At 37.8% G+C, this 24,024-nt stretch overlaps 1 protein-coding gene across 4 annotated transcripts in view; it reads left to right on the top strand.

Annotated features, from left to right (window-relative positions):
• Positions 1–24,024, top strand: part of COL14A1 (collagen type XIV alpha 1 chain) — a 264,888-nt gene that overhangs the window by 168,128 nt on the left and 72,736 nt on the right. For all 4 annotated transcript variants that reach the window (XM_062188053.1, XM_062188054.1, XM_062188052.1 and 1 more), the window contains exons 32-36: positions 2,190–2,332; positions 4,134–4,243; positions 6,178–6,336; positions 14,444–14,521; positions 18,454–18,540. In XM_062188053.1, coding sequence (XP_062044037.1) covers positions 2,190–2,332; positions 4,134–4,243; positions 6,178–6,336; positions 14,444–14,521; positions 18,454–18,540 — 577 coding nt within the window. The remainder of the gene's footprint in view (positions 1–2,189; positions 2,333–4,133; positions 4,244–6,177; positions 6,337–14,443; positions 14,522–18,453; positions 18,541–24,024) is intronic.

Below are 24,024 nucleotides of genomic sequence, written 5' to 3'. Positions count from 1 at the left end.
CATGGTGTTAACCTAATCACAACTGGTACATCTCATGTTGGTGTCTTTTCAGTAATCCTTTTTCCAAAAACACCCTTTCTTCATGGACCCATATTGTTAATTGTCCTGCATTCTTGAGTTTTTGCTCAAATATAATCTTTTTGATTAAGCTTTGAATAAATGTAATCTTCTCAATGAGCCCACCATAATGACTTTAAGTAAAATTGGTACATAATCCTCCTCCAATGTTTCAAACCCCCAAAATGATGAAATGTTTGTTGTTTATTTTTCTGTGGCACTTATTACCTTCTGATAAATTGTATGGAAAAGCTTGTGGAAAAGTTAAATTAAAAGATATGTTAATTTTGATGCAAAAGATTTAGAAATCTATGCATAATTTTTTATAATACACATTTCTAAGAATGTGTTGAAGACCCCTCATATAATTTGCCCTGCTAGAACTGAAGTAATACAAGGACAAGGATCTTAATCAGTTTTATTTACTGATATATCTTAAATTTCTGTTATAATGTCTGACACTTAGTAGTTTTTGTTGAATTAACCAATACACAAACAAATGACTGAACAAAATATTAATTTTTATCTATGCAAAACACACTTTCATTTTCACACTCATGCTAAATTCCCACATACTCAAAAATGTATCAATCCAGCTAATAACTATTATAGAGTTCCTACTGTATTAAAAGGGCTATATTTTGCTTGGGGGAAGATTGAAAAATAAATAAATGAGGGATTAGTGTTGTGGTGCAGCACGTTAAGCCTTTGATGTCAGCATTCCATATGGGTGTGGATTGAGTCCCAGCTGCTCCACTTCTGATCCAGCTCCCTGCTGATGATTGAAGAGCAGCAGAAGATGGCCCAAGTACTTTAGCCTCAGTCACTCACGTGGGAGATGTTGCTGGAGTTCCAGATTCCTGGCTTCTGCTTGGCCCAGACCCAGCCATTGTGGCCATTTAGGGAGTGAAGATCTCTCTCTTTCTGTCTCTTCCTCTGTCTCTGTAACTCTGCCTTTCAAATAAATAAATAAATATTTTTTAAAAAGTAAGGGATCAGCATTGTGGCACAGCAGGTAAAGCTGCCACCTCCAATTCTGGCATTCCATATGGGTGCAGGTTCGAGTTCTGGTCCAGCTCCCTGATAACGCTGGGAAAGCAGTAGAAGATGGCTCAAAAGCTTGGGTCTCTGCACCCACATGGAAGACCCAAGTGAAGCTCCTGGCCCAGCCCTGGCCCAGCCCTGGCCATGTGGCCATTTGGGGAGTGAACCAGTAGATGGAAGTCCTCTCTTGTCTCTCTCTGTCTCCCCACCGCCTTCTGTAATTCTGCCTTTCAAATAAATAAATAAATCTTAAAAAAATAAATAAGTGTTGCTTAGCTATTTTGAAGAGAGATGAGTTTGTGTCAGATGTTGGTTTCCCCACGGGCAGTCTCCCATGGAGATTAGCATGCGGGCAATTGAGGGGGTGTGACTTTGTGGAAGGATGAAGGAAGCAGGAATGGGCAGAGGGTGAGGTCAGGCCATGTCAGTGAAAGCCACAGCTGGAGGGATATTGAACATGGGATGACCCTTCGGAGCTGAGACCAAAAGACCCGGTCTTTAGGTATTTTTAAAGATCAGTCATGGAAAAGAAGCACTGCCGAGGAGTCTTTCTTCAGCAAAGGCAGTTCCTGAAGGGGGGTTGGTGCCTGAAAGCTGTCTTCAGCCACATTCCCAGGACCTTGGTAATATATTTTTCACTCTTGAAGGCTGACCTAGATAGTGTATCACAATACACAGCCAAGGGAGAAGCACAATTAAATGAAAAATGTGGTGGAAAGTGATAATGTCTTAAGCTTTATAAAAGGGTTGTAGACATTCTTTATTATACTGAAACTAATGAAAGTGCATCAGTGTTCAACAGGAAGCATTGTAGCCAACCAAGAGACGGCTACGCAGCCATTTAATCAGGCTTTTAAAGTGTCTAAGAAAGTAAGTATCTATTAAATGATGCTACGAATATCAAGGGACAAGCGTTCTTTAAAGACTGGAAGAAAATGTGCCAGACCAAAACAGCAATCTGACTGGGATTAGTGGTGGTTTTCTTTTCTATTTTTCTAAATCTTGATGAATTAGTTTATTGTTTTGTAATCAGAGAAGTAACTTTGGAGCAAGGACACAGTAAGACATTATTTTCTTTCCACTTTCAGGTATTTGCATCCAGAAGGTTTGCCCTCTGACTACACAATCAGTTTTCTGTTCCGGATTCTTCCTGACACACCACAGGAGCCCTTTGCTCTTTGGGAAATTTTAAATAAAAATTCTGACCCCTTAGTTGGGATCATTTTAGATAGTAAGTATATTAATTTATATAACATTTGCACATGCAAGAATGAATAATGTGTGTGGCATGCCATCTGGCCTGTTTCATGTATATTGCAGAGTAACTCGTGCAATGTATAAACACTAAATAATTAATGTAATAGTTGATTCATTTGTTTATTTACTAACCCCTTTAACAACAGTCTTCGAGTTCTATCTTGTGCCAGCACTAGGCTCTGAGATAGAGTAGTAAGCAACATGACGAGCGACAAAGAGTTTTTACTGAGATAATGATGACTCCAGGAAGACCAAGGTTGATTGGTGGTGGTGATGGTGTAGGGAGGGGTACAAGCAGATAGATAAATGTGAGATGTCTACTTGATATTCCAGAGATGTCAGATTGGCAGCAGCAGATCAGGAAGAATTCTGGGATATATAAATTTGGAAGTTGTGTGTATATGATCTGTAAGCCATGACTCCTCTAGAATGTGAGTCTAGAAGGAGAATAGATCTAAAGACAGAGAAGCCCTAGTCTTTGGAACTTAGCATGTTGAGGAGGGACCTGTGAAAGAAACTTCTCAAATCACGCTCTTGAATGTTGCACATGATGATCACTTAAGAGGATTGTCGAGTTTTCTAAAGTTGGTTTTAGTGTGGGATTCCAATGAAACTAGGATCCAAAATTTGGAGACTATTGCTAGGTGCTCACTCAAACATTGGGATAAGGAAAGTGTTCTAAGCTTGTTTCCAATGGGTGTTTATAAAAGGACTTTTCAGTATAAGGAAATAAATCACCAACTAAATATGATGTTGTAAAAGTGTGTTGCATTTACATTGAAACTAAGAGAAAACTGATGATTAAAATAGGATACTCTATATACACTGTGGACTCTAAGACAAAAAAGTCTCCAAAGTGATTAAGACTTTGTTCTTGGAACTGGCATTTTGGTATAATAGGAAAAGCCACTGCCTGCAATGCCAGCATCCCATGCGGATCTGGACTGGAGACCCAGCTGCTCCACTTCAATCCAGCTCCTTGCTAATGGCCTGGGAAAAGCAACAAAGATGGCCCAACTTGTTGGGCCCCTGCACCCATGTAGGAGACCCAGAAGAAGCTCCTGGCTTTGACACATGGCCCAGCTCCTGCTGTTGTAGCCATCTGGGCAGTGAACCAACAAATAGAAGATCTCTCTTTCTCTGTCTCTCCCTCTCTCTGTAGCTCTTTCAAATAAACAAATCTTCTTTTTTTTTTTTTTGAAAGACTAGCTCCTTCTGAATGCAGAGTGAAGAATTAAATTGTAACATAGGAATGAAGCACAGAGGAAAATATTCCTGTTTTTAATTAATAAAATGTTCCCTATTTAGGCTTAGGAAGGCCTTTGTTTGTTCATAATGGATGACGTATCTTAGATGGTATAAACTGCATGTCTTGGGATAGTTAATCACTGTAGTGCGTTACTAAGACATAGGGCCTGGTTTCAATTTCTTAAGATTTGATTAACTTTATTCTTTCCCTTGTCTTCCTGTACTTCCAGCTTTGGTCAGCCTCACTTAAGGGAGTGGTGGGAATAAGAGCATAAGCAAGATGGTAGAGAAGAAGAGTCTGTGTAGGGGTCCTTACGTCACCATTACCACTATGCGGTTAAATAAGATAATATAGCCATTGGAAGGCCTGAAACAACACCAGTACCATAGATCATTTCATTGCCCATCACTGTTTTAAGCACAATTTTAATAATGGATGCATTATTTGCAGTCTTGGGTTGAATTGTAGGAAAGAAATCATTGAACCAATTTCATTCTTTCTAAAATGTTTTTCTGTGTTTGAATAGATGGTGGGAAAACTCTAACCTATTTCAACTATGACTACAGTGGGGATTTTCAAACTGTTACTTTTGAAGGACCTGAAATTAAGAAAATTTTCTATGGAAGCTTTCATAAGGTTAGTAATGTCATATATACATATATATTTTACTTGCTCTTGGACAAAAGAATAGAGTTATTAAAAATTAATAGAGCTTTGGACCTCAAATTTCAATGGGAATAAGAATAGCTGTTTGTAAAAAGAAAAAGAATATAATTAAAAAAAGAATTACTATCTTTGGGACTTAATATTCTGAGTGGATAGATCTGAGTTAGAACCCTGAAATATGCATTTCTAGCAGGTATTCTAGGAGATGTTGGTAGAAGTGGTCCAGGTTCTCCCTTTGAGGAAAATACAGTAGAGGATTATTTGTTACCAAATGGATTGTTGCTCATTGGGTATATTATGTGTCTACCTGGTCGCCAATGCAGATGAAGACATGTAATCAGCCAAAATCTTAAAATGTGAAGATAAATAAAACTGATTCATGATATTTTTATATTAAATATTATATATTAAATCAGTCTCATCACTAGTAGAATTAAAAAGGGAGAGAACGATCCAACATGGGAAGCGGGATACACAGCAGACTCATAGAATGACAGATGTCCTAAATAGCACTCTGGCTCCAGAATCAGCCCTTAAGGCATTCGGATCTGGCTGGAGAGCCCATGAGAGTATTTTAGGCATGGAAAGACAAGACACTCTGGCCAAAAAAAAAAACACACACACACACACACACACACAAAAACCCAACACCCTAAATGAAAGATCTCTGTGAGTGAGAGCCCAGTGGAAAGAACAGGTCATCAAAGAAGGAGGTACCTTTCTCTGAAGGGAAGAGAGAACTTCCACTTTGATTATGACCTTGTCTAAATAAGATCAGAGTTGACGAACTCAAAAGGCTTCCATAGCCTTGGCAACTCATGACAAGAGCCTAGGGTGATTACTGATGCCATAAACAAGATTGTCAATTGTTAAGTCAACAACGGGAGTCACTGTGCACTTACTGCTCATGTGAGATCTCTGTCCTTAATGTGAATTAATGCTATAACTAGTATTCAAACAGTATTTTACACTTTGTGTTTCTGTGTGGGTTCAAACTGTTGAAATCTTTACTTAATGTATACTAAATTGATCTATTTATAAAGAGAATTGAAAATGAATCTTGATGTGAATGGAATGGGAGAGGGAGCAGGAGATGGGAGTTTTGCAGGTGGGAGGAAGTTATGGGTGGGGGGGAGCCACTGTAATCCAAAAGCTGTACTTTGGAAATTTATATTTACTAAATAAAAGTTAAAAAAAATCAGTGTCATCATGTCAGATATCTTGGGGGAAGCTTTTGTAAAATCTTTTAGTTATTTTAATTTTAATAATTTTAATAACTTGGCATCTTCAACAGATCTTCATTGCTTGATGTTCATTTCTCAGAAGCATTTACTTCTGGTGATCACTGGGGTAGTCATGTTTCATTCTACATGTTTGCTTTGTGTTTGGTGAGCAAACCCACTGATCTCTGAACAGCTAAAAAATGCAGCACTTGGGCCAGCACCACGGCTCACTAGGCTAATCCTCTGCCTGCGGCACTGGCACCCCAGGTTCTAGTCCCAGTTGGGGCACCGGATTCTGTCCCAGTTGCTCCTCTTCCAGTCCATCTCTCTGCTGTGGCCTGGGAAAGCAGTGGAGGATGGCCCAAGTCCTTGGGCTCTGCCCCTGCATGCGAGACCAGGAGGAAGCACCTGGCTTCAGATCGGCACAGCGCCAGCTGTAGTGGCCATTTGGGAGGTGAACCAATGGAAAAGGAAGACCTTTCTCTCTGTCTCTCTCTCTCTCTCTCACTGTCTAACTCTGCCTGTCCAAAAAAAAAAATTATCTTCTCTAGCAAAATATGTGATGAGAAAATACTCTTTTCTTCATACTTTTAATGATGACTCGTACAACTATACAAATTTGGTTAATGTCTCTTTCTTCTTACTTCCTAAAACTTTTTTTTTTTTTTTTTTTTTACTCAGCTGCATGTTATTGTTAGTAAGACTTTGGTCAAGGTGGTTATTGACTGCAAGGAAGTGGGTGAGAAGGCAATAAATGCATCGGCTAACATCACAGCAGACGGTGTAGAAGTACTAGGGAGAATGGTTAGATCAAGAGGACCAAATGGAAATTCGGCACCGGTAAGTAGACAAACAAGTAAAGCTGTGTTATTGTTATAGAAAAAAATCATTTTAATGTATATTCAGCTTCTTTCTGGGGGAAATGTCTGGTACAGGAATGGCTGGATGTATGAATAGATGTATGGATTTCCAAATAGATAATGGCTAATAAATAATTCTCTAAAACATGTATATTCAAAGCTCTTGGCAGTAGGGTTCCACTATTTAAAAGAAGAATGCTTCAGGAATTAGGCTAGTTTATTTTCTAAATACATTTCAAGACTTGAATAGTAAAATGTTCGCCACACAATTTGTGACATAAATGGTTTGTTAAAACTGTAAAAGAAATTTATACATACAAGTAAATGCAAATTCATAAAATATTTGTGAATATTTTTATACAGCAAATTGACACAGGCCTGTAATTTGGGTTAGATTTTAACATTTTTATACTGGATTTTTTTCTATGACTGATGTGGTGTTCACCCTTTAAATATTAATAGTTATTTAAGTATCAAGTCATCCTAATAGACTGTATTTTTCATTTTACAACATAGAGTTGAAGTCTGGGAGACTTCCAATTGGCAAATAAATAAATTCTCTTCACTCATCACTCACAAAAAGAATAGTGGATACATGGTGTTTTTAACACCAAGCTTTCTCAGTTAATTAACAATATTCTCTAATTGGAGTCATTCTATAATTAGTAAGGCAGTTTGTTCTGTGAACAATGCTGACTATTCTATTCTACATTTCTCTTCTATGTAACAGAATAATCAAGTGTATTAAGAATTGCTATTACTGTCTCCTACTTTCGTAAATCTGTAGTACTAGCTAGCCATATGAAACTTCAGAAAGATTCAGTGGTTCTCAAAGTTATTTTATGCTGAAGATCACATTGGGTGAATGAAATGTTATACTGTTTCAAGTCAGTAAGTAAGACTAAAATGGACCCATGGTAATTGGGGGGAGCAGAGACATGATGTGGCAGGTGCCTTTACCTTCCAATAATCCCTTCAAGGAGCACAATTCTAATTTTACTTCCCTAGTAGAGTCCATTCCCTTTATTACCAATAAACAGTCCCAGAGAGGTAGAGTGACTTACTTTGGGATATCCCTGTTTTGTGTTATTTCTCTTTGTGGTAACAACAGAAGTAGAACTCGTGTGTATAGGGAAGGATCCATGCTCCCACACTTTGATAGGTAGATATGTGCTAACTAGTTTAATACTTAGCTTTGAAGTAGCTTTAAGTTGTTTTGATCCTACTTTGCCTGGAAGAACTATGGATTAGATGTTTAAAAAGAGAATATAAAATGTATGAACATTTTTATGTGTGTTAGATTCTGGGCCCAAATCACTTCCTACTCTTATTATTATGTTCTCAATTTTAGAAATGATGCATATAAAATCTCTGACACCTAGTAAGCGCTCAATGATAAACAGCTATTAATACAAACTCCATCTCACCTTTTATAGACTTTTAGTACTTGATTACCAACAGTCATATTATTCGTTTACTCCTTCATATATCCACATTTCATCTTTGTAGCCAGAGCATAAATTATCCAAAATAGAAACCATTGTCATATTCTTCATTAGAAACCACCCCTAGGCCGGCGCCGTGGCTTAACAGGCTAATCCTCCGCCTTGCGGCACCGGCACACCGGGTTCTAGTCCCGGTCGGGGCGCCGGATTCTATCCCGGTTGCCCTTCTTCCAGGCCAGCTCTCTGCTATGGCCCGGGAAGGCAGTGGAGGATGGCCCAAGTCCTTGGGCCCTGCACCCGCATGGGAGACCAGGAGAAGCACCTGGCTCCTGGCTTCGGATCAGCGCGATGCGCCGACCGCAGTGGCCCTTGGAGGGTGAACCAACGGCAAAAAGGAAGACCTTTCTCTCTGTCTCTCTCTCACTATCCACTCTGCCTGTCCAAAAAAAAAAAAAAAGAAACCACCCCTACAGTGCACAGTATCTAATAAATTCTGTGAACAGAGTAAGTTATTTAAAATCTGTTACCATAACTGAGAATAATAGAAACTTTCATGGAAGAAACACTTGGTAGAATTTAAATAAAATGTTGTGTATTTTAATTGCATCATGTCTTTTCTTAAAATTTTGTTTGGAATATATATTATAACATTGACAACAATCCAGTTATATGTATCACACTTTCTCTTAAATCATAACTTGTATTTTATAGCCATATTTCTATAATAACAATTATGAGAATTATATTTAAAATTATATATCATAATTATTTTTCAAATATGTGGCCAATTAAATATCAAGGAATTTTTTTCTATAAGTGAAAGTGCCTGTAGGTTTTAGACATAATGATGATCAATCTTTACTTTTGGCCATGAAGGGAAAGCAATTAAACAGGGCACTCTGTGGGAACTTCAAACCAGTAGTAGACAAAGGGGAATTTATGGAAGTCAGTGGTTAAAGAGTTCTTTGTAAGGCTAGATGGAAAAAAGTCATGGCTTTTGTTAGAATTTAGAAGTCTACAACGGATTACAAAATAGATTTTCAGTCTTCCCACTCACTGAAGAATTTGATTATGTTGAAATGGATGATGTTAGGTTAGATCCCAAGAATGTGATTGGAAACTTAGATGTGTGGGATATTATTTGTTTCAGTACAAGGTAAGAGAGGCCCCAGTGGTTAGTGTTCAGTTTGAAAATCAGAGATTGTTAACACAATCTTTATATATACCTGCACTCAAATGCTCAGCAAAAGAGAATGTGTGATGGACAAATTTTGGATTATTCCAGAAGGAGTAATTATCATATGAGAGAGATTAGTAGCTTATAGCTCAGCATTCTCTGTTGAATTCCACAGTAATAAATACCAGATGGTGGAAGATTCTAGAGATCCAGTCTTTAGAAAAAATATTCTTTTTCAACCATAGTTGAGTGGAAGACAGATTAATGGATTTGAGGATACAGTAACTACTGTATAGAAATTATTCACATCCTTAATAAAAACAGCTTGTGTTCATCAGTGGAAGATTTTATAGGCAGTGACAGTCCATGGTGAGACTAAACTAATAAGCAGATGTAACTTAGTCATGAAAACACACGTGGAAAGAAGCTTAACCACTGTGCTCTGTCTTTGCAAACTTTTTCATACTAAGAAATTTCTTCCACCTGTTCTGATGCCTAAAGAGATGATTCTAGAAAATCGTTCAGCTTCGGACATAGGATCATGTCTCCCAGTGTCTCTTCTAGCTCTTCAAATCTAGCCTTAGGTAGTTATCTAACTGGCATGTATTTATCCCTTATCTGTTCAAGAAGAGAAATATTCAGTGGGGTTGCTTATAATTTTATTCACTGAGTTAAAGCTTTTATGTAGAACTCAAAAGTAGGCTAATCAATGATCCCACAAAATAAGTTAAATTACCAAAAAAAAATGCTAGTGTGTATTCACATGAATTATGTCTTTTAATCCTTAAGATGATAATGGTAGGTAAACTTTATTTTTTGCCTACTAAGAATTAAGCAGTGTATTTTTCTCTGTGATGGTATCATTTAATCCAAAAGAACCCTAGAAAAAAGATGCTTATATTACCCCCTCTCCATACATGCAGAAACTCAGGCTTGAAGTTAGGGAGGGGTCCATTTCCAAAAAGTGTGGAAAGTAAGGAGAGAGTCCCAATCTGCCTTTCATAGGACCACCTGCCTTCTATTGGAGCACTTTGTTCCTCTGAATGTGACACTGAGTTTTAAGAACTTAAGGCAGAGAGAGTGTCCAATCTGTAATGACCATGTACTCTGTTCATTGCCAGGTCTAAAGATGCACCACTGATTGAATCATAACCCCCAAGTGTCTATTTAATACTTTAATTACTACCAACAAATACAACAGTGATTCACTTTTATTTTCTAATCTAATTAGTGTTTTCATTAAATTCAATAAATGGACTAAGAACAAATAGAAATACTCAGTTCAACAGCTAAAATATGGTGAATGATTGGTAAATCGTATTTTCAGATGGAGTCAATAGAAGTTATTCATAGCCTAAGGTGGCTTGGTCCTCCCTACTCTTTCTATATTATTCTTGTGCGATATAAAGCTTTTTGTATATTTGTATGAATTCTAATAGAACTGTATTTAAAAATTTGAGCTGAGTTATATTGTGCTAGAAAAAAAATCAGGGGAGAAAATTCTGATACTATGTGGAAAGTAGAGCCAGGAAGGCATTTTAATTTCCATTCACAGATTAAAATGACTCAGCCTCTGACAAATATTTTAATCTTATTTTCATGCTAACATTTGACCCCAAATGACTTGACTTTTGTGTTACACCCAAGCAAGAAATGTCCAATAATGAAAAATGAGCTCTTGTAATGGCTATGTGTTCATTTGAAAGAGATCACTAAAAAATGATAGTAAGAGGTTACACATCTCTCCCTCACTCCCCCACCCCTTTTTAAACAAATCACCCCTCTTTTCCCCCACAAATACATCTTTCAAATTGTTTCAGTTAGTTGAAAAGGAAAAATATCACAAAAGTAGAAAAGGGCTGCCCCTTTCATTTGTTGCCTAAAATATGATTTATTTAGGTCACATTATTTTGTATTTTAAGGATCTCAAATATAAGATATTCAGATATACCATATCTGTATATTTTGTGAAAATATGTGTATCATTGCTTTTGTAATAAAAGCCACAGTGTTTTTTTTTTAAGTCAATCCCCAGAAATATATCTTGGAAAAGAAGCCTCTAAATAAAGCTTGAGGAATCTACACTATTATAAATTCAAGACAATTATGAATAAATTTGTTGTACTCTAAGAGCAAGCTGCTGACTTCATGTCACTTGCAAAAGAAAGGGCAACCCACGTAGCATTCCTCGAATGATAGTATCAGCTTCACTCAGCTCTTAGTAGGCAATCAAACTCTTAAATAAATACATGGAGCTATTAATCCAGTAACTCCAGAGGTAAGAGTCTAGCAAAAGATTTGTATGTAGACACTGTACTATTACAGGTGGCTAGGCAATGAATGTTTATTTGAAAAACTTCAAGAAAGCCTAGTGCTTACTGGACTAGTGAAAGGCCTTTGCTTTAAGTAAATCTTTCCATTCACGAAAATATTTTTTACACTGAGAGCTCTATTCATAAATGGAAAATTCTTAATGGAAGAATGATTTGCAGACTTAGCTGAATCTATGTAATGCTGTCATAATGGGATCCATTTAATAAATGTCTCCAGATGAAATGGCATTATAAAGTTAGACGGGGCTATTTACATTTTAAACACTAGATCAAAGATCCTTTTGTTGCAAAATAAACCACATGAAAATGAGATATACTGTTCTAATCACAACCAGAACTAAGTTTTCAACAAATAATTAAGTTTTTCATCCCAGATTACTACCTTATAGTAGTAATAATCTGAGAATTATATAGTAGTAATCTGAGAATTAAATGATATATGCAAAATACTTAAGATAGTTCCTGGTACATACAGATTTTCAACTAGTTGGTTTCTGTTTATGTTAGTTGGTAAATTTTTTCTAAATCACAACACCAAGTATATAAGGTTATTATTGTGGAAACAAATTACTATTATATTTATGCTTGCAATACCATCACATATTCTGATCTTTCTTCTTTGCCATCTGTATTATATATACCCCAGTACCTTAAAAGTTTAATTATGAAAGCACTATGCATAAAAATTAATGTATTTATTATTTATGAAAATTCTTTTCCAGACACTGTTCTAAATATTTGCTCTATGCTAACTCATTTAATCCTCACAAAAGCTATATGAGAAGCTGCTACAGGTTGAGAATCCCTTATATGAAGTGCTTGCTACCCAAAGTGTTTCAGACTTTGAATGTTTTCAAACTTTGCAATGGAATGTCTGTGTATACATAAAGATATATCTTGGGTAGGGGACCCAAACCTAAACACAGAATTTATTTATGTTTTATATACACTTTATACAAGTAGCCTCAAGATAACTTAGCACAATATTTTTAGTGGACTTGCATTTTGGCTATGACCCATCAAATGAGGTCAGACGTGGAATTTTCCACTTATGGTGTCATATGGGGCTCTAAAATTTTTGAATTTTGGATTCTTGGATTAGGGGTATTCAACCTGATTATTATACCAGCTTTACAGATGAGAAAGCTGAGACTCTGAGACACTAAATTATTTGTCTACAACAGCTCATCAGTGACTACATCCCAGTAGTCCAGTCTAATGTTTGTTGCTGTTATTTATATAAATCAGCTGCAGTGCACTTTAAAAAATGTTTTATCCATTGATACAACTGGAGACCATTATGCTTAGTGACATAATCCAGTCCCAAGAAGACAAATATTTTGTGTTTTCCTTGATTTGTGGTAACTAATATACAAAGTACAAAAAAGATGATGTATTAAGTGAATTTATATTTTGAGATTTGATTATTATTTATAGACCTTGTCTGTACTCTTTAGGAACAGTTGGTTTACTGCTTACTACTTGTTGAATTCTTTGTTTAGTGAAGGGTTAAGCTTGTGATTAGAAAGAAAATTCAAAGTATGTCATTGAAAAAATTAAAAGAAAAATAAGAGGAGGAGGAGGAAGGTTGGGTGGGAAGTAGCATTATGCTCTTAAAGCTGAATATGTGAAATACATGATATTTATCCCCTTTATATAAATAAAAAAGAACAAAATGCTTTATTTTAAAAACTTTAATTTTTATTGATGGTAATTTTGTTGTGTGTTTGCCCTGGATAGGCTCAGGTATCACAACCTTGATAGGGAGACCTTAAAATATCTACAAAAATCAAAGCAATGAGCTATACAAAAACTTCTGCAAACAGCACAACACGTGTATAAAATCAAGAAAATAAGATACCTTGACTTACAGATCTGGGATCTGCTGTCAGTGGTCACGGGATGTTCTATTAAGTGGAATGAATGATACAATAAGACACTGAAATTCTTGAATGTAAAGGCAAAAAAACCCTCGGTTAGCGCAGCCTCTTTGGTGGTGCTCTGCAAATTTTTAACAGCCTGTTTCAGTTGTGCCATCTCCTTGGGCCGTCTTGTGGTCTAGAAGTACCTTGGACTTAGGGATGGGTAATGCTTCTGCGGAGAAAATAAGACACCACACTTTTCAAACCTCTGCTGAAAACATCAGATGCTGAAGAGAGCTTATGGATTTTAAGATGAAAATAATTTTATTTTTCTTCCAGCTCTGTAATTGAAGACACTTTTAATATCTGACAATGATATAGGAAGAAATATATGAGAACTGCTTAGGCCATTAAGCTAGCATTTGCTCTGAATGTTTTTATAATGATATTTCAATACATATATTTCAAAACATACATTGAATTGTCACCCATATGCAGGAGTGGAACAAGTCTGTCCAAATATTTACAGAGTAATCAATGCTTTAAATAAAAATATGCTTATTCATGTCCTCACAGTGCCAAGTGTGGATCTGTCATGACACAGCATTGTGTCATTGAGTACAGTGGTTATGTGCCTATCTTTTACTCTTCGTAAATTCTTCCAGGCCTGAAATTTTCTCCTTTTTTTATCCTGGAAGTGTGTATAGGATCTGGTTTACATTATGCACTAAAAAATTTGCTGAGTATATACATAGAGGAATGAAGTAAAAATTAATTTAATAAGCCTCCCTCAATGCTTATTATATGCCATATATTATGAAGGCTGCCAGAGTGTTCTCTGAGTGTTTCCCTGTCCCTGGAAGAGTCTAATGGGCAGATAATACCCTTATAAATAATTGTATTGTATGGTGGGAGGGGAGTATGGTACAAAGAGAAAATGGATTGTTGTGTGGTTACAAATGCATTTGCAGAATGCTGTGATGGGCTTCACTAGGAGTCTTTAACAGAGAAGCTAAGATCTTGCTCTAGGTAGTACTAGGAGGGGGAATTGTGATGAGGAAGGGGATTTGGATGGTAGACAGGGTAGGCAAAATAGTAGATCACTTGAAGAATAAAATTAGTTTGATATTGTTGGAGTCTTTTAAAATTTATTTAGAGCATAATCTATTAGTGGTTTATTATGTAATATACAATATGAATTTATTATAATAAAAGCAATTTACATATATCTTTCTTACTGAATGACAATTTTTTCTTTTTAAAATCCCAGTTCCAGTTACAGATGTTTGATATTGTTTGCTCTACATCATGGGCCAATCGAGACAAATGTTGTGAACTTCCAGGCCTGGTAAGGATTCTTGAAAGTTTAAAAATTTAATTTAGTTTTCTGTGAAAATGAGATGCTATTTCTCAGTATTCATAAATAATCCATTGTGATGATAATTAAAATTAGGAAGATGTTAAGAAGGAGGCATGTCTGAAACCCACAAGCTTAAGACACATACCCCCATGTGGTATGAACTGCTTCTCATGGTTCACAAAACCCTCAGGGTCTCACACTTTTTATGGAGCCCCAGGACAAAAGAAATACCCAACAGTTCCATTTATGAAAACATTAAGTCAGAAAATCTTACTAAGTATTTATGTCCTAACAACTGGGTGGTTGCATAAAAAATAATACACACAAATTCAAAGAAAAATATGCTTTTATTTTGGCTTTGACTGCCTGTGTCTCTGGGGTTTTTCCAAGAAGTCTTTGCCTGTACCTATGTCTTGCAGGGTTTCTCCAATGTTCTCTAATAATTTGATGGTGTCGGGTCATAGATTTAGGTCTTTAATCCATGTTGAGTGGATTTTTGTGTAAGGTGTAAGGTAGGGGTCTTGCTTCATGCTTCTGCATGTGGAGATACAGTTTTCCCAGCACCATTTGTTGAAGAGACTGTCCTTGCTCCAGGAATTGGTTTTAGATCCCTGATCAAATGTAAGTTTGCTGTAGATGTTTGGATTGATTTCTGGTGTTTCTATTCTGTTCCATTGGTCTATCCATCTGTTTCTGTACCAGCACCATGCTGTTTTGATTATAACTGCCCTGTAGTATGTCCTGAAATCTGGTATTGTGATGCGTCCGGCTTTGTTTTTGTTGTACAAGATTGCTTTAGCTATTCGAGGTCTCCTGTACCTCCATATGAATTCCAGCATCATTTTTTCCAGATTTGAGAAGAATGTCTTTGGTATTTTGATGGGTATCACATTGAGTCTATAAATTGCTTTTGGGAGAATAGACATTTTGATGATATTGATTCTTCCAATCCATGAGCATGGAAGATTTTTCTATTTTTTGGTATCTTCTATTTCTTTCCTTAAAATTTTGTAATTCTCATCATAGAGATCTTTGACATCCTTGGTTAAATTTATACCAAAGTATTTAGCCGGCGCCACGGCTCACTAGGCTAATCCTCCGCCTTGCAGCGCCGGCACACCGGGTTCTAATCCCGGTCGGGGCACCGATCCTGTCCCGGTTGCCCCTCTTCCAGGCCAGCTCTCTGCTGTGGCCAGGGAGTGCAGTGGAGGATGGCCCAAGTGCTTGGGCCCTGCACCCCATGGGAGACCAGGAGAAGCACCTGGCTTCTGGAAGACCTTTCTCTCTGTCTCTCTTTCACTGTCCACTCTGCCTGTCAAAAAAATTTAAAAAATAAAAAAAAAAGTTTATACCAAAGTATTTGATTGTGTTTGTAGCTCTTGTGAATGGGATTGATCTTAGCAGTTCTTTCACAGCTGAGGAATTGCCTGTGTATACAAAGGCTGTTGATTTTTGTGGATTGATTTTATATCCTGCTACTTTTCCAAATTCTTCTATGAGTTCCAATAGTCTCTTAGTAGAGTTCTTTGGTTCCCCTAAATAAAGAATCATATCACCTGCAAAGAGGGATAGTTTGACTTCTTCCTTCCCAATTTGTTTTGCTTTAATTTCTTTTTCTTGCCTGATAGCTCTGGCTAAAACTTCCAGAACTATGTTGAATAGCAGTGGTGAGAGTGGGCATCCCTGTCTGGTACCAGATCTCAGTGGAAATGCTTCCAACTTTTCCCCATTCAATAGGATGTTGGCCGTGGGTTTTTCATAAATTGCTTTGATTGTATTGAGGAATGTTCCTTCCATACCCAGTTTGCTTAGAGTTTTCATCATGAAAAGGTGTTATATTTTATCAAATGCTTTCTCTGCATCTATTGAGATAATCATATAGTTTTTCTTCTACAGTTTATTAATGTGGTGTATCACATTGATTGTTTTGCGAACATTGAACCATCCCTGCATACCAGGGATAAATCCCACTTGGTCTGGGTGGATGATCTTTCTGATGTGTTGCTGCATTCTATTGGCCAGAATTTTATTGAGGATTTTTGCTTCTATGTTCGTCAGGGGAATTGATCTGTAATTCTCTTTCTCTGCTGCATCTTTTTAAGGTTTAGGAATTAAGGTGATACTGGCTTCATAGAAAGAGTTTGGGAGGATTCCCTCTTTTTTGATTATTCTGAATAGTTTGAGAAGAATTGGAGTTAGTTCTTTAAATGTCTGGTAGAATTCAGCAGTGAATCCATCCGGTCCTGGGATTTTCTTTTTTGGGAGGGCCTTTATTACTGATTCAATTTCTGACTCAGTTATGGGTCTGTTTAGGTTTTCTATGTCTTCTTGGTTCAGTTTAGGTAGGTTGTATGTGTCCAGGAATCTACCATTTCCCTGGAGATGCAGTTGACAGCAATAGCAAAATCATCAGTCTTTGCTCACAAGGGGGTTGACGTCAGCTTTATTTTAAGGATCTTTCAAAATATTTCCACTTTTATTTCACTTCAGGTGGTCAGATATGTTAGCTGTAGGACTGAACTGCAATCTTTGACCATTGTCCAGCATTTAGAAAAAAGCATGCGGAGTATGTATAGACCATTTGTTCAACCATTGGCGGGATTTTGTTGTGAATATTTCAGAGATTCAGATTAATTTTTTAAAGACTTTTTTATTTGAAAGGCAGAGTTACAGAGATGCAGAGGCAGTGAGGGAGGAAGGGAGAGAGGAGAGGGAGTAGAGAGGGGGGAGAGAGGGGGGAGAGAGGGGAGAGAGAGAGAAAGAGAGAGAGAGAGAGAGAGAGAGAGAGAGAGAGAGAGATCTTCCATCTGCTGGTTCACTCCCCAAATTGCCACAAGCCAGGAGCCTCTTCCCAGTCTCCCATGCAGGTGCCAGTGCCCAAGGACTTGGGCCATCTTCTACTGTTTTCCTAGTCTATAGCAGAGAGCTGGATCAAAAGTGGAGAAGCCAGGACATGAACCAGCACCCATATGAGATGCTGGCACTGCATGCGGTAGCTTTACCCACTGTGCCAAAGCACTGACCCCCCAGATTATTTTCAGTTTGGCATTTTAACTATCATCTGTGTTCTGTTCAGCTCTAACCATTTTGTTCCCACAAAGTCTTCAATAATGAAACTCACTTTCTCTGTCCAAAGGGACTGATGGACTCTGTGGAGGTCTATAGTTTTTTTTTTTTTTTTATTCCATGGCTGAGTTGATTTTGGCTGCTTTTTTGAATAGGATAATTCCAAATTGTTCAATAGCTCTAACCAGGTGCTCTGTCTCCTTCTATATCCCAGTAACTCATGCAGATATACTTTGCTTGACATTAATAATCTGTCTTGCAATGTCACATGGCAATGCAATTCTCCAAGAAAGAAAAGCAATATCCTCTCCCAAAGCGCAGATTGCCCTGATGTTTCTCTTTTTGTCAGCCACAGAATGTAAGCAGTTGGTGAAATTGTCACAGGGAATTGATGATGTTTTTACACACTGTTTTTATTTTGTTTCATCTCTTTGTTTTAATATAGATGCAGTTGTTTGGATTTAGCATACCAACAAGTTTGCTTTTATCCTTTGAAACAAACAAACAAAAATACTGTAGCATAAAGTTTTCAGGGCCTTCAATTTATAGGGTACTATTATTCCAACTGAATTAAATAGTACCCATGAATATTTTTTGCCCACTTCTGACTTTCTCTCCTCGCTTGGATCCTATACCGGTTTTGTCAACATCTTTGATAACAGCAGTTATCAGTGATTCACTAAGCATGCATGCATTTTTTTTTACAGAAAAAATTTCACGATCACAAGTGAATACTCATTGCCTTTCTAGACAAATGCTCATTTAAAATTTTTTAAATGTATTAAATAGAAATGATTTCCTTGAGTCAAACCATTTCTAAATTGTCTTAAATGTGCACTTGTTATTCTTTTCAGAGAGATGAAGAATCCTGCCCAGACCTCCCACATTCCTGCTCCTGTTCTGAAACCAATGAATTGGCTCTGGGACCAGCAGGTCCACCAGTAAGTTTACCTTGTGGGGCCTTAAATGTGTAATACTGTTAGTAACCATCATTTTTTGAGTCTCACATATGCTGACCGCTGTTTGAGAATGTGCTTCAAAAAGTTGGTGGAGAAATGGAACTGAAAGATAAGTTTATTTTGGTGCAAATTTGAAATCCGTGCCTAGATGGGTCTTCAAAATGTTCATGGAAAATTTTTATTGTGAAGAGACCGTGGGTGCATTTCAAACTTTTGTTGTCCCCAAGTAAACTTCTCTTTTTGAAGCACCCTATACTGAAAGGCTGTTACACAGACTTAATCCTGTAAGTAATCTGAGGTGCAGAGACATTCCGTGACTGAGCTGAAGAACACAATGTGGAGGAGCTTGCCTTCAAATACAAGTCTTAGACTTCTAGAGCCATTTTCTCGTCAGTATGCCATACCATCTCTCCTAACGCTGTGTATTTAAAATCTTTCCTTTAACTGCCTGTGGTTTACCATCATAGCGCATGTTTCAATCATGGAACCTCTGCTTACACCTAGTAAGATTCTCATCTGTGCCCAGGCCCATTCTGTATCCTGATTTGTGTGTGAATGGAGTATTTCTTTTTTTTTTTTAAAGATTGTATTCATTTATTTGAGAGGTAGAGTTATAGACAGAGATAGGGAGAGACAGAGAGAAGAGTCTTCCATCTGTTGGTTCACAACTGCTGGAGATGGGCTGACCGAAGCCAGGAGCCAGGAGCCAAGAACCAAGAGCTGGGGGCCAAGAGTTTCTTCCAGGTTTCCCATGCAAGTCCAGGGGCCCAAGTACATGGACCATCTTCTTCTGCTTTTCCAGGCCATAGCAGAGATCTGGATCAGAAGAACAGCAGGGATTAGAACCAGCTCCCATATGGGATGCCCATGCCACAGGTGGAGGCCCAGCACACTATACCACAGCATTGGCCCCCACAAAGGGAGTATTTCTAATTCAGTAGGAAAAACACCCACCTGAGCATAAAATTCTCCACTTTCATAAACTTTCTACAGAATTTTATTTTGGAAAGAAGGAAGAAAGCAAAGAAAGAAGGAAGAAGAATGAGAGGCAGGGTGGGAGGGAGTGGCAAAGAAAGAGAGGGAGCAGAGAGAACACTTTTATACAATATAAACTGTGAATAATCACACTATCTGGGTCATTGAATTTATGATGATACATTTTTTGGAATATATTTAAAAGTTTACTTTCTCACATGCTAAGCTGGAATTATGAGTTTCTTTAAAATATTGAGTAGTATGGTTAGTGGTGAATTAATCCTTTGATTACAGAGGGGATTGAAATTATGTCTTTGCAAAAATTAAAAAAGGAAGGAGGTGGGTTGAGGGAGGGAGAAGCGAGGAAGGGCACTCTGGTTATCATCTTGGAACTATACCTCTGAAATACATGAAATCTTTTCTCTTTATATTAATACAAATTTTAAAAATTAAAAAATAATAGTCAAATTGAAAAAGATAAATAAGATGAGGATTTTATAGCCATTCTGCAGTTAAGGAAAGGCAAATGTCTCAAGGCAGCATTACAAAGAAAATGGGGAGAAGATGCACAAGCAAATAAACCCAAGGGCTTGCAGGAGAAATATTCTCCTGCCCAGCCTGTGCTTGCACACTGCCTAGCCAGGGGCAGCAGCACAAAACACATGCACAGTGTGTAACCTGCATGGACAGCTGGCTTGAAGCATGAAAGTTCGGGCCAGGTTGACTCCTCTGACATAATGTTCCTTCATTTGTTAATACGTTTTTTCTGAGCTGAACAAAAATGAAGAGCACTTGCTGAATGTATTTGAAATATGTCCCAGAATGTCCTCCTCTATCTTTAGCATATTGATCATTCTTTCAAGTTTTGGATGTAGAACCCCATTTTTTTTTAAACAAGGGACTTTTTATCCTACAGAAGCAGATGTGGAGTAATGGTAGACATATTAAATTTAAATCTTAATACTAGGCAGTTTACTAAACCACCATGAACTTCCATTTCCTCATTTATACCGTACAAATAGTGCCTACCTTGTGAACAGATATTGGGAAGGCTACAGAAGATAATATGCATGCCCACATTCTTTGTGTTACAAAACTTCAGTTAAATGGAAGGTGTTATGTGCAGTTCAACCTGGAAATTGAAAACAGATTCATTTTCAATTGTGTGCCAAATTTTCCTCTCAGCCTCCAGAATGAGAATAAGCAGTATTATGTACCATGGCTTATAAAAGCGCTGCTTAGATCTGATCACCTAGGATACTTAATAAAAATAGAATCTCCAACATGGCAGTGTGGAATCAACAATCATTAGGCACACTAAGGCATGATGGTTCTGTCCAGAATATTAGAAGTTCACTGATTCATGGCTGAAATGTGTTCGCTACACATTTGTGTGTCCCTGAGAATCTCAGAAAAAGTCCAGATGTATTTTCAGGAATAAGCCTTCAAACCTAGTGGGAGGCAAAAAGTATTGACTGGACGCTAAGGAGGCCCACAAGGGTCAGTTTGAGTAGATTTTGGGGGTAGGGCTGAGTTAACCTTTGTTACTCACAGATTGTTTTACTTCTCTAATTTTCTTTATCAAAATAAAAGCTGTATACATTGTATGTAACATCTTAAATAAATGTTTAATTATTGAACAATTCAAGCCTAGAAAAGATTATAAAATATAATTTAGTACAACCAAACTATTCTGTTTGATACTGTATGAGTGGATGGATAATTTAGTCCAAACCCATAGAACATTCAATGCCAAGATTGAATTACAATGTAAACCGTGGACTTAGGGTGTTAATGACCTAATGACTGCAGATTCATAAATGGAAACAAATGTGCCACTCTGCAGCTGGGTGTTGATAGTTGGGGAAGCTGGGTGTGCGTGCATGGGGGTGTGTGAAAACTCTCTGGACTTTCTGCTAAAATTTCTCCTCAAATAACATGTCTAAATAAGACTTTAATAAGATGTTTTTCTTCTTTTTAAAATTTTTTAAAGATTTATTTATTTGCAAGTCAGAGTTATACAGAGAGAGGAGAGGCAAAGAGAGAGAGAGAGAAAGGTCTTCTATCCTATGGTTCACTCCCCAATTGGCCGAAACAGCTGGAGCTGTGCCGATCCAAAGCCAGGAGCCAGGATCTTCTTCTGGGTCTCCCACACAGGTGCAGGGGCCCAAGGACTTGGGCCATCTTCTACTGTTTTCCCAGGTCATAGCAGAGAGTTGGATTGGAAGTGGAGCAGCTAGGTCTTGAACCGCTACCCATATGGGAGACCTGTGCTTTAGGCCAGGGGGTTAACCCGCTGCGACACAGCACTGACCCCAAAATTTTTGTTCATATAAAGAGGACATATTTCTTGTATTTCATAGATACGATTCTTATTTATTTGGAAGTCAGAGTTACACACACAGAGAGAAGGAGAGACAGAGAAAGAGAGAGACAGAGACAGAGACAGAGAGACAGAGAGGAGAGGTCTTCTACCCACTGGTTCACTCTCCAATTGGCTGCAACAGCCAGAGCTGCACCAATCAGGAGTAAGGAGCTTCCTTAGGGTCTCCCACATGGGCTCAGGGGCCCAAGGACTTGGGCCATCCTCTGCTGCTTTCCCAGGCCATAGCAGAGAGCTGGATTGGAAGTTGAGCAGCTGGGACTTGAACCGGCGCCCATATGGGATTCCGACACTGCGGGAGGCAGCTTTACCCACTGCGTCGCAGCACTGGGCCCTCGTAGATATGATTCTAAGAAGAAAAATATACTTCCTTCAATCCTCCCTCCTTCCTCCTTTTTTTTTCTGTAATTTTTGTAATATTAGACTTTTTTTTTTTTGACAGGCAGAGTGGACAGTGAGAGGGAGAGAGACAGAGAGAAAGGTCTTCTTTTGCTGTTGGTTCACCCTCCAATGGCCGCCGTGGCCAGCGTGCTGCGGCTGGCGCACCGCGCTGATCCGAAGGCAGGAGCCAGGTGCTTCTCCTGGTCTCCCATGTGGGTGCAGGGCCCAAGCACTTGGGCCATCCTCCACTGCACCCCTGGCCACAGCAGAGAGCTGTCCTGGAAGAGGGGCAACCGGGACAGAACCCGGCGCCCCGACCGGGACTAGAACCTGGTGTGCTGGCGCCGCAGGCGGAGGATTAGCCTATTGAGCCGCAGCGCCAAATATTAGACTTTCAATCTACTTTATAATCATTTTTTGTACCTACCAGTAGGCTAAATCATTTTCACTTTATTTGTTCAGGTCACTCCATAATGTCGAGTTACTGACACATACTAAATCTCAGTCCCCATTCCTTTTCTTTCCTCTTACCTTCTTCCCTTGAACTTGACATGTACCATTGCTACGTATACGTACCTGCTGCTACGTATACTCCTACATATACTCCTGCTGAATAAGTATGCACCCCTGAACAAATACTATAGTATTGCACATTTGAGATGTTGTTGTGTCTTTTTTTCAACTTGATTGTTTTTCATCCACAAGTATGTACATGAACACTGTTTAGTTAATACACATTGTTTAGCTCAAGAGTTCCACTATATAATACTACATGCGAAGTGATTCTCTAATACATATATTGCCACAGTGAAATTCTTTGAATGTCTCCTTGCAAACATATATGAGTTCTCCAGAAATTGCACTTGGAATTGGACTTGTGGAGAATCAGAAAGATGTAACCTCAGCTTCATGAAGAAACCCCGGATTGCTCTTCAGTTGGTTGGGCCAATTTCTCTTCTCAGAGGGTGTGCATTAGGAGTCTGGGTTTCCTGCATTCTCACCAGCTCTGTCTGCATATATCGTCTTAATTTTGGTTTTCTTTTTTTTTCTTTTATTCTCATTCTTTTCCTTTCCCTTCCACTAATTGGAAAATTAATTCTGTTCTACTGATTAACCTGGAAATAAGCAGATATACTCAACAATCAATATTTTTACTGTCATTTCAACCTGTATTATGTCTTTGGAGTTCTTTTTTATCTTGGATCATCTTTTCTATAATTTACGTCCTATTGTTCCCCAGTATTTTAGTAATGTTTTTAACACCATGAATCAGACATCTTGATTATTATTATTCATATTTCTTAAGGCTGGCCTATAGCTTGGTATTTATTTGTTTATAATTCTTGTAAACATTGATAACATTTTACTTTCTCTTAATAATTTCCTTTGGATGTTCCTTTGAGTGAGAGACTGTTGCTAGTAAGTCTTAATTTTTGCTTCTATTAATTGTCTTTATTTCTGAAAATATTTGAAGTATTATGAACAGATAGTTTTGATGGTTGTTACAGAGATTACTAATTGTTCTCCACATTAACTCCCACTGCTTCTTTATGGTAATACAGTCCTCTGAGGTTTAGCTAAGCATGTGGCCATCCAGCTAGTGACTTGATTTCTGAGAAATCCTGTACAGATAGGTATGACTCCATGACTGAATTCTAGCTAATGGGTTATAAGAGAAAGGTTCTTGCATATACTGTAGATCTTGTTCTTATGCAGAAGCCAAATAC

The sequence above is a fragment of the Lepus europaeus genome, chromosome 4 (genome assembly GCF_033115175.1).
Source record: "Lepus europaeus isolate LE1 chromosome 4, mLepTim1.pri, whole genome shotgun sequence".
NCBI lineage: Eukaryota > Metazoa > Chordata > Mammalia > Lagomorpha > Leporidae > Lepus > Lepus europaeus.
Note: the sequence above shows the minus strand (reverse complement) of the source record. Positions and strands in the feature narration are given on the sequence as shown.